Source organism: Macrobrachium rosenbergii, chromosome 19, assembly GCF_040412425.1.
Source record: "Macrobrachium rosenbergii isolate ZJJX-2024 chromosome 19, ASM4041242v1, whole genome shotgun sequence".
In the NCBI taxonomy this organism is placed as follows: Eukaryota; Metazoa; Arthropoda; class Malacostraca; order Decapoda; family Palaemonidae; genus Macrobrachium; species Macrobrachium rosenbergii.
This window is the reverse complement of record NC_089759.1, coordinates 2,094,169-2,110,872: the sequence shown is the minus strand read 5'-3', so window position 1 is coordinate 2,110,872 and position 16,704 is coordinate 2,094,169. Positions and strand designations below refer to the sequence as shown.

The window sequence follows — 16,704 nt, the reverse complement described above, 5'->3', positions numbered from 1 at the left end:
AGGAACCCCCAGGAAGGGAACCAATGGGGGCAAAACATCTATAACGACGAGGAGACGACACCAACTGAAAAGAACAGAAGGAGACGCCTCGCGGTCGATATGGCTGGCTGGGGACGCCGTGGCGACATAATAAGATCTCGATATTTATGAAAATACGAGACTATAACAGCCAAAAAATAGAACAAAACCCCACAAGAAGATGGTACTTAACTTGGAAATGGTAAAGCTGCTCGACGCCATCGTAAAAGCAGAAAAAATCCAAAATGATGGAAGAGCACACAAAATAAACCGAAGATTCACGTGCTAGAAAATGGAATGAGGTAGGTGGCGCTGGTGTCGCCGTCCTGGCGGGTGTTTGGTGTGGGGGCTGTAACGGCTCACCGCTCTGTTCCGGGGATTTTGATAAGGAGAGATCTTTCGAGTAGGTTTCCGTGGTAGTGGTAATTCACTCACCCCTTCTTATACCGACGCCTTCCTAGAAGACGCTCGACTGGGGGTAGTAACCCCAGCTTTCCTGAAAGCTCTTTTTCTCTGGTATATCTAGCAAGGTTATACCTAGAAATTCGTGCTGTAATGGAATTTCACCGGCTGACACGGGACTGGACTCAGAAATGAGTTCTTTACAGTCAACACCTCCAGCTTCACAAAGTGAACTGTTCTAAAATTGTTCAGTACAAATAAACTAGTGCCACTGATACGTTAAAAGTAGTCCACAAATTGATGATTTTATTTACATATTAATCAATGACTGCATTTATGACTTTGTGTGGCAGAATATGCAATAAAAAAATTAGTATCCCAGGAGAAAATAAAAAACAATAAAAATGGGAGATTTGTAGGGGTTATTATAAGAAAACCATGGCCTCATAAAAATCAGAGGATTAACAGAATTTTGATGAACAAAATTTATTGTAAAGCAACAATATAAAAGAAATTAATCAGAATCCTGATAATTCAAACATTTCAAAACAAATGTACACCAAATTTTATCTTTGGGAACCAGATTACAATCCATGCTCCCACTATGATTCAAATGTGTTTCTCATAATTTTTCAATATTTTCCTTTAGTTTCTCATTTGAAAAAAAATAAATGCAAGACAAAAATAAAAAATCAGATATTCCAGATATTCTAAAGAATTTACCCGGCCTTTTGATCTAGGCAGACAGATAAGCTGTTTACAGTGACACTGAATCTCATTACAATTTTTTACTTCATCTCATCCTGGTACTTTTCTCATAACTTTCCTTTTTCATTTTGTTTCTTCAATGACAGTGTCTGATTACCAACATGAATCAAACTACATTTAAAAATTTTTGTCTGACGATGCAGATGCATTTTTGCTAGCAAATCGTGTTTTTCTTTTTAATGGCTTGGAATGAGGTTCACCTACCTGGTTCTCTTTAAACTGACTCTGGGAATTCAAATCCTTCTTTGACACATACTCAGTTTCCAAAGACTTTGAATCATCTTGAGCTTCATCATCTAAAAGATGGTGGAAACTAACTTGGTATGGCTTTGATAATGAGCTTTTAGCTTTTTTTATTGGAACTCGTATTTCATTACTGCTACTTATGACTTCTGGGTCAAATAAGGTACTCTCTTCACATTCCATTTCTTCTGCTTTAATTTGATCTTCAAGAAGATGACTGAAACTAGCTTCAATTGATCTTTTGCGGGAAGGATGAATAACTCTTTTGGAAGTCGAAGGAGGACAAGCAACTTCTTTTCCTCTAAGTACTTTCTTTGAATGACTCATAGCCATCTCTGCAAAGGTTGGGTCGCCTTCATCATAAAGCAATGCCAGAGATGGTAATATCTGAGTTTTAATATTAGTTTGAACTGTTTCCCCATATGATATACTTCCATGATTTTCTGAAACTGAACTTTCATCACCTAATTTAGGAATTTTGCTGGCTATGGGATTACTTCTAGTAGACAGGTTGACCTCAGGTCTGTCACACATTGCTGAATGAACTTCTGCAGTTGTACTGACAAATTTCAACATGCTTTTTCTTTGCAAGTTACTTTTACCATTCACATACTCTACACTTGGCAAATTTCTTGTAACTTCTGGTAAAGAAGATTTCATGTCATTGGGTTCATTAGCATCATTAAGCATTTTTTCTTGGGGCTTCTGTATTTCAGACCTCCTACCTCTCCTTTGAATGAGTTTAGTTTCAACTTTCTGTGTATTTTCAGAGCTAGGAACAGGTGATGTATGGGCAGGGTTCACTTCAGGGTTTTCACTCAAGTTACTTGTGTTTTCAAAAAAAGCACACATCAACATTTCCTCTGATGGTATAGCTGGAGCTTGAGGTTGAACCCTCATTGGACCATCAAGAGGAAAATCCCATATTTTTGGAATCTTAGGAGGTTTTATCATATCTTTTCGTACACGGTCACGAGTCCGAGACCCCCTGGGTTGGTAGTTTCTCTTATCTCGGTCACTTGTACGTTGTGGAAAGCAGCCTTTCCTTCGGGCATCCCATACCTGAAATAATATACAATTACCGGTAAACAATGGCATCGTATAATAATTGTTTTACATAGCTAAAACACTACTAATCAAGTAACAGACATATTTATTTACCTAAGGACATAAGTTGAATAAAATTTTTGCATTTTTGCACTTCACTGCTGTACAAAGTACAATAATTTACTGCATTTTATAAGTCATAAAAAATGTTACACCAGAGAGAGAGAGAGAGGGGTGCACAGTATGAATGTACGGACATGGACACTTACAGACTGAAAAAGTATGTATGCAACAAGTACAATACAGTAATATACTTCATTAAATAACTGTCAATGCAAATACTGCACCAAAGAGAGAGAGAGAGAAGGGGGGGGGGCCAAAGTATGTGTAGTGTCTCCTAACGTAATGTGTTCCCAGTGGGGTTGCGGTGACAGGGACACTTTGATCCAAGTCAAAATCACTTAATTCCCCTGTTATGTAACGGAGTAAAAGGTGATGTTGCAAACACATGGGGTGTGAAGATGTTAGGCTGAGGTAAGTGCACCTCTTTTAACAACAAATCTTATCATTTCACAGCAATGAAACAAAGAAGCATAGTGCAATCACTTAAAAAATATTCATGTAAGGAACTGCTATTATAACAATGATTTCCCATTCTGCAGTACAGGTACGGTTCCATTTACGATGGGGTTAGGTTACAACACCATCGTTTCATGAAATTAATGTATCTTGAAATTAGCCTAGCCTACACTAGGGTACTGTATGTGCAGTACCGGGTACAATCTACACATATACGGTAGCCTAGCCTACATTATACAGCACCATACTCTACACATATATGGTATAGTACCTGTTAATATCAGCTAATTCTGGAGGCTCAATGCAGATTGACTTATGATAATTCAGTACCAACAGAGAAACTGAATAACAGTAACAAGAATCTGACGTGCACTATACAGGGGTACTTACTAAGATTTGTTCCGTCGTCGGCGTACTTGAACGGTGTCAGGCTGTTGACATCTACATAAGTAACTAAAAATCAAAAGAGGAGGAGGATGATAAAGCAGCAGGATCATCAACTTGCTCCTCTTCAGCTAGTATTCCTTCAGGTGTTACAGGGGGTAGGATTTTGAGGAAAGAGCTGTCACGAGATGAAGAGGGTCGAGGCTCAAATGTGAGGGAAGGTGATGGGGAAGGTGATGGCACTGGAGTAATTTTCTTAAAGAAGTAATCCATTGTAGATTGCACAGTCCATTTTTTTTTTTTTGTTCTTCATAAATAACTTTGTAAGATGCAAGAATGTCTTGAAGTCCTCTCTCTCAACTTCAGCAAATCGTTCCATGTTCACATCCATTTTACTAAAAAGAATCATTGCACTGTCAATTATGGCAAATGCCTCTACCACTGTCTTTGTCGTAAACTTTTGCTCTGGCTCTTCTTCAATTTCTTCTTCCTCTTCTGCTCTTTTTCTCTCTTCTGCAAGTGCAATTAAATTTTCTACAGTTACTGTAGCTCTACATCTTGTACATCGATGAGTTCTTGGATATCTTCCTCTTCAATTTCTAAATCTAAACTTCTCCCAAGTGCCAAGATCCTTGTATTAATTTGCACTTCTTCCTTATCCAAACCTTTAAATGAGTTCACATACACTTTTAGCACATTTTTCCAAATCCCATTCATACACTCTTTACCTCCTTCCATGCCCTTCCAATGTTCATACTGTAATGGCATTCAGAACACTGAATTCCTTCCAGAATGTCTTAAGCTCTTTTTCCTCCTTATCCATAGTCTGAACAGCCTGAGCACACATGTTTCGGAGATAATAGGCCTTGAACGTAGCCATGGCGCCCTGATCCATGGGTGGTATGAGAGGAGTTGTGTTTGGTGGCAGAAACAAAACTTTTACATTCTCATTAATATCTCCAATGTGTTGAGGGTGGCCAGGAGCATTGTCGAGAATCAGCAGAATTTGAAGGGGATGTTGTTTTCCCAACAATAATCTTTTGCTTCTGGAATAAAGGAATGCACAAACCAGTCTTCAAATAGCAGTGCAGTCATCCATGCTTTCTTATTATGCCAGCAATGCACAGGAAGCATATGTTTGCTGATTCTTGGTAATGCCCTCGGATTTGCCGAGTGATGAAATCATGAATGGCTTGAGTTTATACCCAGCCACATTTTTCCCAAGCAGAAGAGTCAGTTGATCTTTATATGACAAATCTGGGCATCGTTGTTGCTTCTTCATGGATGGCTAGTGCCCTATCATCTTCTCAACTGACGGTGCAGGTGCATGGGTTTGCTGTAGTATACTCAGCACAGCTGTCAACCAGACATATTCCGTTGGCGGTGCCAGTGCACGGGTTTGCAGTAGCACACTCAGCACAGCAGTCAACCAGACACACTCCCAGATGATGGATGTATGACAGACAAGTTTGGTTTTGCACCCATGATTCAAGTCTTGTGCTTGCAACTTCATGTCATTTTGCCTGATTCACCAGGAGATCAACAATACCTCCAAACTAAGTTCCAACAACTTGCATTTGGTTCCTACTCAGTCATGAAGCAGTGTCTAAGAGCTCCATTTCTTTTGCCTTTATGTAGTCACACTCCTCTTGTGAGGAGTGGGAGTGACAACAAGGTAGTGCCATGGTTGGAACTTTGACCAGGGCGGCAGTCTATTACACTTCCTTTCTTGGGACTTGAACACAGTTCTTTGTAGACTTTCCAGAGTCTCAAGATCCAAGATAGACACTCCTCAGTGTGATAACAACGACACCACAGTAGTGCCATGGTCAACAAAAGGTCCTAGTGTCCTTTCATCTGCTCTATTTCAGAGCAAGTACACAAGCAGACAGAACATTCAGTGCAGTGGTCAACCATACATCCCAAGCAAGATGGATGTCATTACAACATGTATTCGTTGAAGTCTAAGAGATAAGGACAGTTGATCTTGGCACCTTGACTTCCACATTTGTTCAACCTCTGAAGAAGCTTGATCACAGTCCTTCTTTCTTGACTTACTGAAGTTGGCGCTGCTCTGTTCTGTTCTGTCTTCTCACACCTTTCAATAAAGTAAGACATCTTTGGTACCCTTTTACATCTGGAAGCTTACACGTTTGTCATTCTACATGTTTCGAAAGTGCTCAATAAGGTGGATTATTCCACCTTCTTGGTCCTGTGGTGCCAATGACAGTATGACGTCCATGTTGCCTCTGTAAAGACTAAACTTTCAACCCAGTGCTAATGGCTCGTTCATTACCTTCGAGTTGGCCAAGAAACGGTGTCCAAACTGTCATTTCTCTGACTAGTGAGATGATCAAATGAGCATACCCGGCAACTTCTTGGTGGACATCAGTATGTTTTGGACCTGATCTTTCGAGGCCAGGGTCATTGGTCTGTCCATTGCATTCAGAAATAGCCTGTCGGTTGAGTACTAGGAGGGAATGTAATCGTGCAGATCACATTCGTCTCCTTTTACCTTGGGACGTTGTCCATAGGTCGTTGGACTCCTTTTCCTTGGATCCTATAGTAGATGCTCAACAAGTCATTTAGTTCACCCAACTCTTGAGGGACAGGTTGCACATTGCCTAGGGTGTGCGGCTGCTAGGAGAGGGTGTGTGTGGGACTGGCCTCCTCCCATTCTCCTGTCTTCCTTCCTCTTCCAGTGGGCAGAGGAACAGTGAATGAGCCATCACGTGCTGGACTGGCGTGCATGCAGGTGATCTAGATGACTGAGTATCCTATCTATAATCTAAATATTTGGATTAGAAGATGCAAATCCTTCCTTCTCTCTAGCAAGGGGAGAGAAGGACTGACTATGAGCAAACCAGCTGGTTATTCTTAGCTTTATAGTCTCCAACACTGAGGGGTTCATCCAAACTTTTCATATAAAGGATATTACATTCCTTGAATTCGAAATCTTCAGATGTTGGATGACTGAACATCTCTCTTGTTCAATAGATCAGAGGTATGGTCTCCTTCCTTGCTCTTTCATGACCAGGAAGAGAGTACCCAGGTGAGTCGAATTACCAGTCAGTTCAGAGATTTACTCAGAAGCCTCCCTCAAAAAGTAAGTCTCCCATATGTAAAGACCAAGGGTTTGTATTCATGTAGGAACAAATGACAAATTTTTAAAGTAATCTGTATTTTTCCTAACAAACAAATCTGAGGTATTACATTAAAGGCCCACCTCCTACCACCCCTCATTCCCTTACCTGGGCCAAAAGGTAAACTGCATAGAACTGAATGTATACCAACTGGGTGGGTAGTGCTTCTGCCCCTACCATCAGTAACTGTCACCATAACCAACCTTGCAAAAGTTTAATGGCCGGATTTCCAGCTCACTGAAAGTTAATCCCATATGCAAAGACCTCAGGTTTCTATGTTAGGAAAAATACAAATTTTACTTTAAAAATTTGTCATTTTGTCTACATTAATTTAAGTATACCTTAGTTTAACCAGACCACTGAGCTGATTAACAGCTCTCCTAGGGATGGCCCGAAGGATTAGATTTTATTTTACATGGCTAAGAACCAATTGGTTACCTAGCAATGGGAACTACAGCTTATTGTGGAATCCGAACCACATTACAACGAGAAATGAATTTCTATCACCAGAAATAACTTCTTCTAATTCTTTATTCGCCAGTTGGAGACTCAAACACAGGCCAGCAGAGTGCTAGATGAGAACGGTACCGACCCGTCCAATGAGGAACTTTGTCAACATTAAAGATTTACTCCAGCAAGTACCCTTCACCAATGATAATCTTATACAAAAGCATCCTTAAATTTAGCGGCTCCTTCGACATCAGCACTTGCTGTTTCACCATTAATTTTCACTCTATGAAAATTATGGCGCTTTTTGAAACAATGAAACCATCCAGAACTTGCTGCAAAATCTTTGTTGGGGGTATCGTCATATTTTTTCCTTTTGATAGTGTAGTCGCTTGTTTCGTCCTCAAGGAGTTAACTTCCATGGGTCTGTCAGAGCTCCATGGTGACCACACTAATATCAAAGAATTCTCTTTTAGTTGGTCTTTTGGACAGGTAATGTGTCGGAAGGATAAACATTATAACATGTGATGGAGTATATAATGGACTCAAAGATAACAGGGCACTTTCTCTTATCTTCAGTTAAGCTGTACCCAGTTTTCCATTGTCAAAACCTGGTAGAAGAAGTGATTATCGCGCATGTGCAGTCCGCCATATTATCAACAAACAGACCAGCAAAAAGACCGATAAGCCATTACTTTCTGTGGTCGCTTTAGATCAGCTTCATTTGTCAGTGCTCCATATTTCACAATTGAATCACCTAAAGAAGCAAGTTAAGTGCCTAGTTTTAAGTTCCAGTTAAAGCTTTAAACTTTTGGCATGTTAGTTAAATTGTGTGTGAAAGCCAAAAACACAGTTTTCTTGCCAATACATGGCATAATCACTTTTTGTTAGTTGTGAAAAGCACAAATTATTTTTAAAATCTGAAACTTCAATTAGATGTTTTAACTAGAACAAATGTTCCACAATTAGATGTTTTAACTAAAACAAATGTTCCACAATTTATCATTAATATAGAAAATCTTTTCTGATTATAGGATGTCTACAATAATTTAGCCAGTAACCTAGACCAGACCAAGAATAATTTAGACTGGATAAATAAGGGATGTTGTCTGTAGCCTATAAACTCGGATCACATATCCTTAAGTGTGAACTAATAATCTAGATTAGGTAGTATCCTAAATTCCGGTAACTTTCAAGACATATCCTATTATGGGCCTACAACAGTAGCTTAATTCAGGCCAGGGACCCTAGGATTAGATAATAATAATATGGGCAAAATAAGATGGTAGCCTAACTATAAGGCCACATACTGGTAAAATTTTTCTTTTTTATATAGCCTATACACTTAAGCGTGATCTAAATAATCTGGATTAGGCAGTACCTTATATTAGGTTAAGTGATAACCATTTACGAAACATCCCTTAACCCTTAAACGCCTACTGGACGTATCATACGTCGACTAAAATTGTCTGTTGGGTGCCAACTGGACGTACCGTACGTCGACTACGAGAAATTTCAACCTTCGGTCAACTTTGACTCGACCGAAATGGTTGAAAAATGCAATTGTAAGCTAAAACTCTTACATTCTAGCAATATTCAATCATGTACCTTCATTTTACAACATATTGGAAGTCTCTAGCACAATATTTCGATTTATGGTGAATTTTTGAAAAAACCTTTTTCTTATTGATGCTGCTGGTAACTCTGCCAAAAATTTCAGAAATTTTTTTCGTCATTTTGTCGTAATTTTTGCACTGTTCTATATTAGCCGTTAAATAAAGTTTTATATATGAAAATGTGCACAATTTCATTTAAAATACAGCAAAATACAACCCATGGTTGTAGCTTTTATCAGTTTGGAAATATTTTCATATAAACCACGATAACTGCCAAAATTTCAACCTTCGGTCAACTTTGACTCCACCGAAATGGTAAAAAAACGCAATTGTAAGCTAAAAATCTTACATTCTAGTAATATTCAATCATTTACCTTCATTTTGCAACAAATTGGAAGTCTCTAGCACAATATTTCGATTTATGGTGAATTTTTGAAAAAAACTTTTTCCTTACGTCAGCGCCAGAAATTCTTTCGTCACATTGTCGTAATGTTTGCTTCGTTTTATATTAGTCGTTACATAAACTTTTATATATGGAAATGTGCGCAATTTCATGTAGAATACAATAGAAAATAACTCATGGTTGTAGCTTTTATCAGTTTTGAAATATTTTCATATAAATCACGATAACTGCCAAAATTTCAACCTTCGGTCAAATTTAACTCGACCGTAAATGGTAAAAACGCAATTATAAGCTAAAACTCTTACATTCTAGTAATATTTAATCATGTACCTTCATTTTGCAACAAACTGGAAGTCTCTAGCACAATATTTCTATTTATGGTGAATTTTGAAAAAAAAAAAAAACTTTTTCCTTACGTCTGCGCGCTCTGGTAACTGCTGAACATCTCAGAAATTCTTTCACACGTTGTCGTAATGTTTGCTTCGTTTTATATTAGTCGTTACATAAAGTTTTATATATGAAAATGTGTGCAATTTCATGTAGAATACAACAGAAAATAGCTCATGGTTGTAGCTTTTATCAGTTTTGAAATATTTTCACATAAATCACGATAACTGCCAAAATTTCAACCTTCGGTCAAATTTAACTCGACCGAAATGGTAAAAAAACGCAATTGTAAGCTAAAACTCTTACATTCTAGTAATATTCAATCGTTTACCTTCATTTTGCAATAAATTAGAAGTCTCTAGCACAATATTTCGATTTATGGTGAATTTTTTAAAAAAACATTTTCCTTACATCTGCGCGGTAACTTGGCCGAACATCTCAGAAATTCTTTCGTCATGTTGTCATAATATTTTCACCGTTTTATATTAGTCGTTACATAAATTTTTATATATGAAAATGTGCGCAATTTCATGTACAATAGAACAGAAAATAACTCATGGTTGTAGCTTTTATCAGTTTTGAAATATTTTCATATAAATCACGATAAATAGAAAAAATTCGACTTTCGGTCAACTTTAACTCGACCAAAATGGTCGAAAAACTGCAATTGTAAGCTAAAACACTTACAGTCTAGTAATATTCAATCAATTACCTTCATTTTTCAACAAACAGGAAGTCCCTAGCACAATATTTCGATTTATGGTGAATTTTTTAAAAAAACATTTTTACGTCCACATTTTTAATTCATGCATCATTTTGTGATAATATTTTCTCTGTGTTGCTTTGATCGTTTTACAATTTGTTATATACCAAAATCATCGCAATTTAGTGTACAATACAAAGAAAAACAAAATAACCCGTTAGCTTTAACCGTTTTGCTCACAGCACGATTTGTATAAAATTATACATGAAAATTTTTTTTTGCGCTGTCATATATTTCAATATTTATATATGATATTTTTTTTCATTTCTCATGGTTGCATACTAACCTTCAGGCAATGACAAAAAAAAAGGAGCCAAAAATGAACTCTTAATCTTAAAAACTAAGCGTGCTGTGATTTTTTGAAAAAAACTTTTTTCCGCTTCGGCGCTAACTCACCGAACGCCGCCGGCATACGGGAGACGTTTTTGTAAATAGAGGCTCGGCGTTTAAGGGTTAATTGGATTAAGCATCAGCTTAGACCAGGTAGCCTAAGACTAGATGAAACATTTATCCTGGCTAGATTAAATGGTAGCTTAGCATTAAGGCTACATACCAAAGTAAATTTGTTGTATAGGTTACATACAACAAAGAGTGAATTAAACACCTTGGATAGGCAGTACCCTAGATTAGACTAAGTAATCAATCTGGGCTACACGAAATGGCAGCCTAGCTATAAGTTACATACTAGCGAATTTGTTTTATATAGGCAATAACCTACACTAGGTTAAGTGAGAACATTTTTAAGTAGTCTCTCAGACAAGATAGCCTGGGATTAGATAAAACAATATACTGGACTAGACAAAATAGTAGCCTAGCTATAAGGCTACACATTAATCAGTTTCTGTTTTATATAGCGTATATTTAAGGGTGATCTAAATCATCTGGATTAGGCAATACCCTATACTAGGTTAAGTGAGAACATTTTATGAAATATCCTATTATTGGCCTAACCAGTTGTTAGGCCAAATACCTTATAATTAGAAATAAACAGTAACCTAGGCTAAATTAAGTGTAACTGACTTTTTTATGGCTCGGTAGCCTATTTGTAAGGCTACATATTAGTGGAGGCTTATGCAGCCTGTATCCTTAAAGGTGATATAAACTTTGACCAGGCAGTGGCCTAAATACAAATTAAATAAATAGGAATCCCTTCACGGAATATCCTATTGTTAGCCTAAACAGTAGTGTACATTAAATAAAGAAGCGGCCAAATATCAGATAAAAGTGTAATCTCAGCCAGATAAAACAGTAAACTAGATTATGGGCTTTTTCCGTGTAGTTTATATCCTTAAGTGTGATTTAAATAAGCCTAAACTAGGCAGTGGCCTAGAATAGGTTAAACAAGAACCCTCTAAGAAATCCTTTATTCTTAGCCTAACATAGATTATGCTAGAAACATTAACCTAAGCCATATAAAACAGTAGCCTTGGTTAGATAAACAAATTATTTAAGCAGTTAGCCTGAATGGCATGACATCAAAAAACTAAATTTCATATAGCTATTGCAAAAGGCTTAACAGTGTATAGTATACAGATGTATACTGGCGTCAATATTAACCTAAATCTTAAGAGTGTTTAAGCTAATATAAATATTCAACACATATAACAAATTGGTAAATAAAATATTATAGCTGCACACTTGTAATCAAGTTAGCCTGTAATATCGAATATACTATCTATAGAAGGATTACAGACAATCCTGTAATATCAAATATACTATCTATATAAGGACTACAGACAATTAGTAGTAAGTAGTTTCTAACAAAACTTGTTTTATATCACTACAGGGCTGCCATTATACAGGACCCACAGCTCAAGTGTTCCACAGCAAATTGCTCGGTTCATTTTTTGCCAGTGGGTACGGCCCACACCACTTGCCATGAGCATAGCCATTACAAAGCACAAGGAAAATCTGGTTGGACACCAGATCTGTGCAAAATTTGTAGTATGCTCCTGGAAGCAAGCTTTCAGAAAGAAACAACTCATTTTAAGCTGTCTCAATGGGTCCTAGGGTTCAGTACAGGTGAGGAACGGAGAGATTATATCTTTCCAGCAGAATTCTGGAAGCAGATATTTAACCCTTTTCTCAGAACAAGATCTATGTTTTGGCCAAAACCCGCTAACATCAGTCCCCAGTACCTCCCAGGTTCATCCTGCAGAGGAAGTAGAGAAATCTTTACATGGACGTGACATTCCTACTAATGAACATGAAGTGGACATTGCCACTGAAATGGCCCTGCTGAACCCAGAAGGATCAAGGACACAAATTTCAGCCAACCATGGGAGAAACCTTCCAGAAGGAATTCTACCCCTCATGCAGCTATCAGATGCTGAAGAGGATCTTTTCCCCAAAAGGGATACAGTACTAGGATCCACCTAATCCCAATTGAAGTTACTACATTTTTGGATGGGTATAGTAACTCACCCAGGACTTCTGCCCGTTGGTTAACAGGCAGTTATAGTTCAGTGGTTGAAGCTCAGTCAGATGTGCAAGCTCTCACAAAAGAGATACACAGTTCAACATTTGACCAATTCCGAAAGGAAATTATGAGTGACATCATCAATTCTGAAAGAAATTTATGAGTAACATCAAAGACGTCCTTGCCACAGAACGGCAATGTATAAGGGACATTATACGATTCCGTAAAGGAAATTACATCAGTCCTGTACACTCAAAAGTGTAAAAATATTGCATTCTGTAACCGAAAAGTGAGAGTGGATACAAATTCTGCCAAAATTCCGAGTGCAAACAACAAAATGGCCAGTTTGAACTACAAAACTTCAGATCAAAACATAATAGGGGCTCCAATACTCACCCCTGATGACACTGATAATCTTTGGTGAGACACCTCATTGTGCATTTTCTCTCCTGATGGTAAGTGTCTAATTAATGAGAGAAAAGCCATGATCAAAGTTGTACATGTAGAATTTAGAGCCAGGGCAGCATTCCTTAATACAGAATGACACCTGGTACCACCTTCACCAGACATGGAAAACCACTAAAAGAAAGAGTTCTACCTGTGCCTATAGCATTAAAAACTATAGAAGACACCCTCTACCAGGTCAACGGAAAATGGATCTCTACTTCCATTTTGAATAAGACCCAAGTTGCTCACCAAGTATCCCCAGCTTTCTATTCCTTCACTAATCATGTGAAGGCAGATTTTCAGAATTTGGTAGTGACTACAAAACAAGAGACAATGGCAGAATTAAAGCCATTTGCACGGTCATCCCAGCTTTGAAAAATTCCACCAAGGAATGGGCAATGCTTCAACTTCCTTTGGAAAGGGAAAAACTCCCTTTAGATACAGCTACTCAACAGTTTGAGATCCCTATGAGAAGAATCTCAGAGGGGACAGCCTTGGTAGAATTTCATGCTAGGATCCACCTCCTTAGTATTATAACCTCTACCACCTTGCTGGAAGTTGCCATTAAAAGGTTTCCAGAAGATTCCAGATCAATTTTGCTGTTGAACCCTATGGGAAGCACTCTATGACTTTCTAGAATGGCGCATAAAAGCACGAATGTAAACGCTGGAAGGCTCCGACAAGTCACTCCTCTGTAGACTAGATTGTTTTGAGGTGATCTAGTCACATGGAAAGAATGAAGGTTAATGCGTTTGGAAAATAGTGTACAGTTATGAAATTTTAAGAGGAGGAGATGACACAAGGTTCTGGAGTAGAATGGACTTGATATCCAGAAGCCTATAAGTGCATGCATAATAATCTGGATTTGACTGGAATGTTAATTTACGCTTCAGAGCCACATACTGGAGCGAAAAGGCCAATGAACACCATTCAATAAATTTTTAATATGTCATTTTCAGGTCAAGGTTTTATAATCCAAATCATCTAAAATTTTTCATAACAACATTTATCTGTTTTGTAGAACAAGTGGTAAAATCCCATTTTCTGAGTCCAGTCCCGTGTCAGCCGGTGAAATTCCATTATAGCACGAATTTCTAGGTATAATATGCTAGATATACCAGAGAAAAAGAGCTTTCAGGAAAGCTGGGGTTACTACCCCAGATCGAGCGTCTTCTCTAGGGAAGACGTCGGTATAACGAAGGGTGAGTGAAAGATCACTACCACGGAGTCTTACTCGAAAGATCTCTACCTATCAAAACCCACAGAACAGAGCGGTGAGCCGTTACAGCCCCTACACCCAACACCCGCCAGCTCGGCGACACCAGCGCCACCTACCTCATTCCATTTTCTAGCACGTGATAGCTACCTTTTCTTTTTGTGTGCTCTTCCATTTTTTTGGATTTTTATTTCATTTCGCCATGTCATCGAGCAGCTTTACCATCTCCAAGTTAAGTACCATCTTATTGTGGGGTTTTGTTCTATATTTTGGCTGTTATGGTCTCGTATTTTTATAAATATTGAGATCTTATTATGGCGCCACGGCGTCCCCGCCAGCCATGTCGACCGCGAGGCGACCCCATCAGTTCTTTTCTGTTGGGGTTGTCTCCTTGTCGTTACAGATATTTTTTGCCCCATGGTTCTCCTCCTGGCGGGTTCCCTGCGGTGGCTCCCCCTTTTTATGAAATTTACATATTATTGGCCTACTGGCCTTTTTGAGGGTGATGCCCGTCCAGGTACCCCCAGGTTGGGTTCCTTATTATTTTTAGTCTGTATTAGGCTAATTATTTTATTCTGAAGATGGTGCTCTCTGTTTATTTTTATTTTATTCACTGTTTACCTCCTCGGTGGTGGCGGCAGCCTCAGATCTAACCGCTCCCCGAGGTAGGCTACGCACCCTATTGAGCACATTTTTGTTTCCATGTTTATGTGTGATGGTTATTTAGTGGAGTAGGCTTGTTTTGCTTCCATCCCCTTGCCCTGGGTGTGAGATCCATCAGGTTGAGGGAGTTTTGTTGCTGTTTCCTCCAGGGTCGTTTTTTGGTGGGCAGAGTGAGCCCCTTAGTTCTCTTCCTTCCTTTGGGGAATAGAGTTCTTTGGATGTGTCTCCTCTAGGCTATTCGCCTTCTTGCCCCTCTTCTCGATCCCGGTTGGTTCTCGGCACAAAATTTCTCTCCCTGTTTGCTTCCTCCTCCCCCTTTGCACTCCTTCCATTTTCCTAGCCTATACTAGGTTAGGTCCCTATTAGGCTTTGCCTAGGCAGGAGAGCATCGAGGCTTGGTTGCTTCCCTCCCTTAGTCAGTAGGCCACCCTCCTAAGTTTCATTTTTCTTGGAGTGGTGTATGGTGCAGTTGAGCGGGTTATATATTTCCCCTGTCTCCTGTTCTCCTTCTTGGTAGCCTACCACTCTCCCCTACTCCACCCCCCCCCTCCCCTCCAGCCTTGCTCTACTCGTGCGGGTGACGCTAGATGGCGTTTTCTCCGAGTTCAGGGACTCCTCCATTTGGTAGAGGATTCGCTCCCTCCCATACAGTCCCTAGCATCGCTGTGTTGGTGTTGGTGGTTTGTTTTCGTAGCTCGAACGTGTTCGAACACTCTATCCCACACTTCTTTCTCCCCGTCGGGTTACTTGGCTGGGTTATTATACTTGCTCTGGCTTATGTTATGTATATATGAGCATCTTGCCCACCTTGTTTCTCTGGCGGGAAGTAAGTGAGGAAGGGATTTTAATTATATAAGGGAGCGGATCCCTCCGGTCTCTTCATTTGCCTTTGTACCATCACTTGTTTAATGTTATTGTTTATGAATATACATATTTAGATAAGTGTGTTTATCTAACGGAGTACTCTCCTCATTTATGTATATCGTGAGTCGGTTCTACACCGGGGTTCCGCCATTATTTTTACTGGCAACCCTTATGGTGAGTTCTTGTTGTCTCATTCCTTTCATTCCCGGAGTATTCCGGGTCTGGAAATCTTTACCTTCCACTCTGTGTATTTTAGAGCTTATTGGCCCAGTTTATGATAAGGGATTTCTTCTCCGCCGGAGTATTCGGTTGCAGTTGAAATTCCCGGCCTTGCCAGCATTAGATTGCTTAGGTGGTAGGTTCATGTACTTTTCCACTTACAGACTGTTCGCTGTGAGGAGGGGTGTACCGCCTCACTACAACAACCCTACGGTCACGTGGTGTGCGGACCCACGCTGGTTGTGCGGTCCGGCTGGACGATCTTGTTGTTTGGCACCCTGATGGTTGTGAGGTTTGCTTTGCTCTCTGCACAACCGTCCAGGATGAGTCGGTAAGTGACAGTCTTTCCTCCGCTTTATGCTCCTCATATTGAATATTGTTTACGTGGTTCCCGGACTGTTTTTTCGTCCTTGGCTAATTGCTGGTTTTCTTACAGGCGGACGAAAGTCCTCCAAGAAGTCTGCCTTGGAATCCCCTCCGGGCCTGGGTGGCTGGGTTTGGTAGAAATGTTCCATCGGGGAAGCCCTACGTCCTCGACGCCAGGTTGAGGGACCTGCTCTACCCCGGCGCGCACGGGTGGCGGCCGCAGTGCCAGAAGATCTTGCCACCCCATCATCCAGCAGATCCGGGATGAGACCCAGCCACCCCAAGTGGATATCCTCTACGCTGAGGTTTC

The 16,704-nt window shown here is 39.5% G+C and overlaps 1 protein-coding gene across 1 annotated transcript in view; it reads right to left on the bottom strand.

Moving 5' to 3' along the window:
* Positions 1-890: 890 nt before the first annotated feature.
* LOC136848546 (uncharacterized) overlaps positions 891-16,704 on the bottom strand; it is a 401,222-nt gene continuing 385,408 nt past the window's right edge. Inside the window, exon 26 of the mRNA XM_067120822.1 lies at positions 891-2,493. Within this exon, the coding sequence (XP_066976923.1) occupies positions 1,306-2,493 (1,188 nt within the window). The 3' untranslated portion in view covers positions 891-1,305. The remainder of the gene's footprint in view (positions 2,494-16,704) is intronic.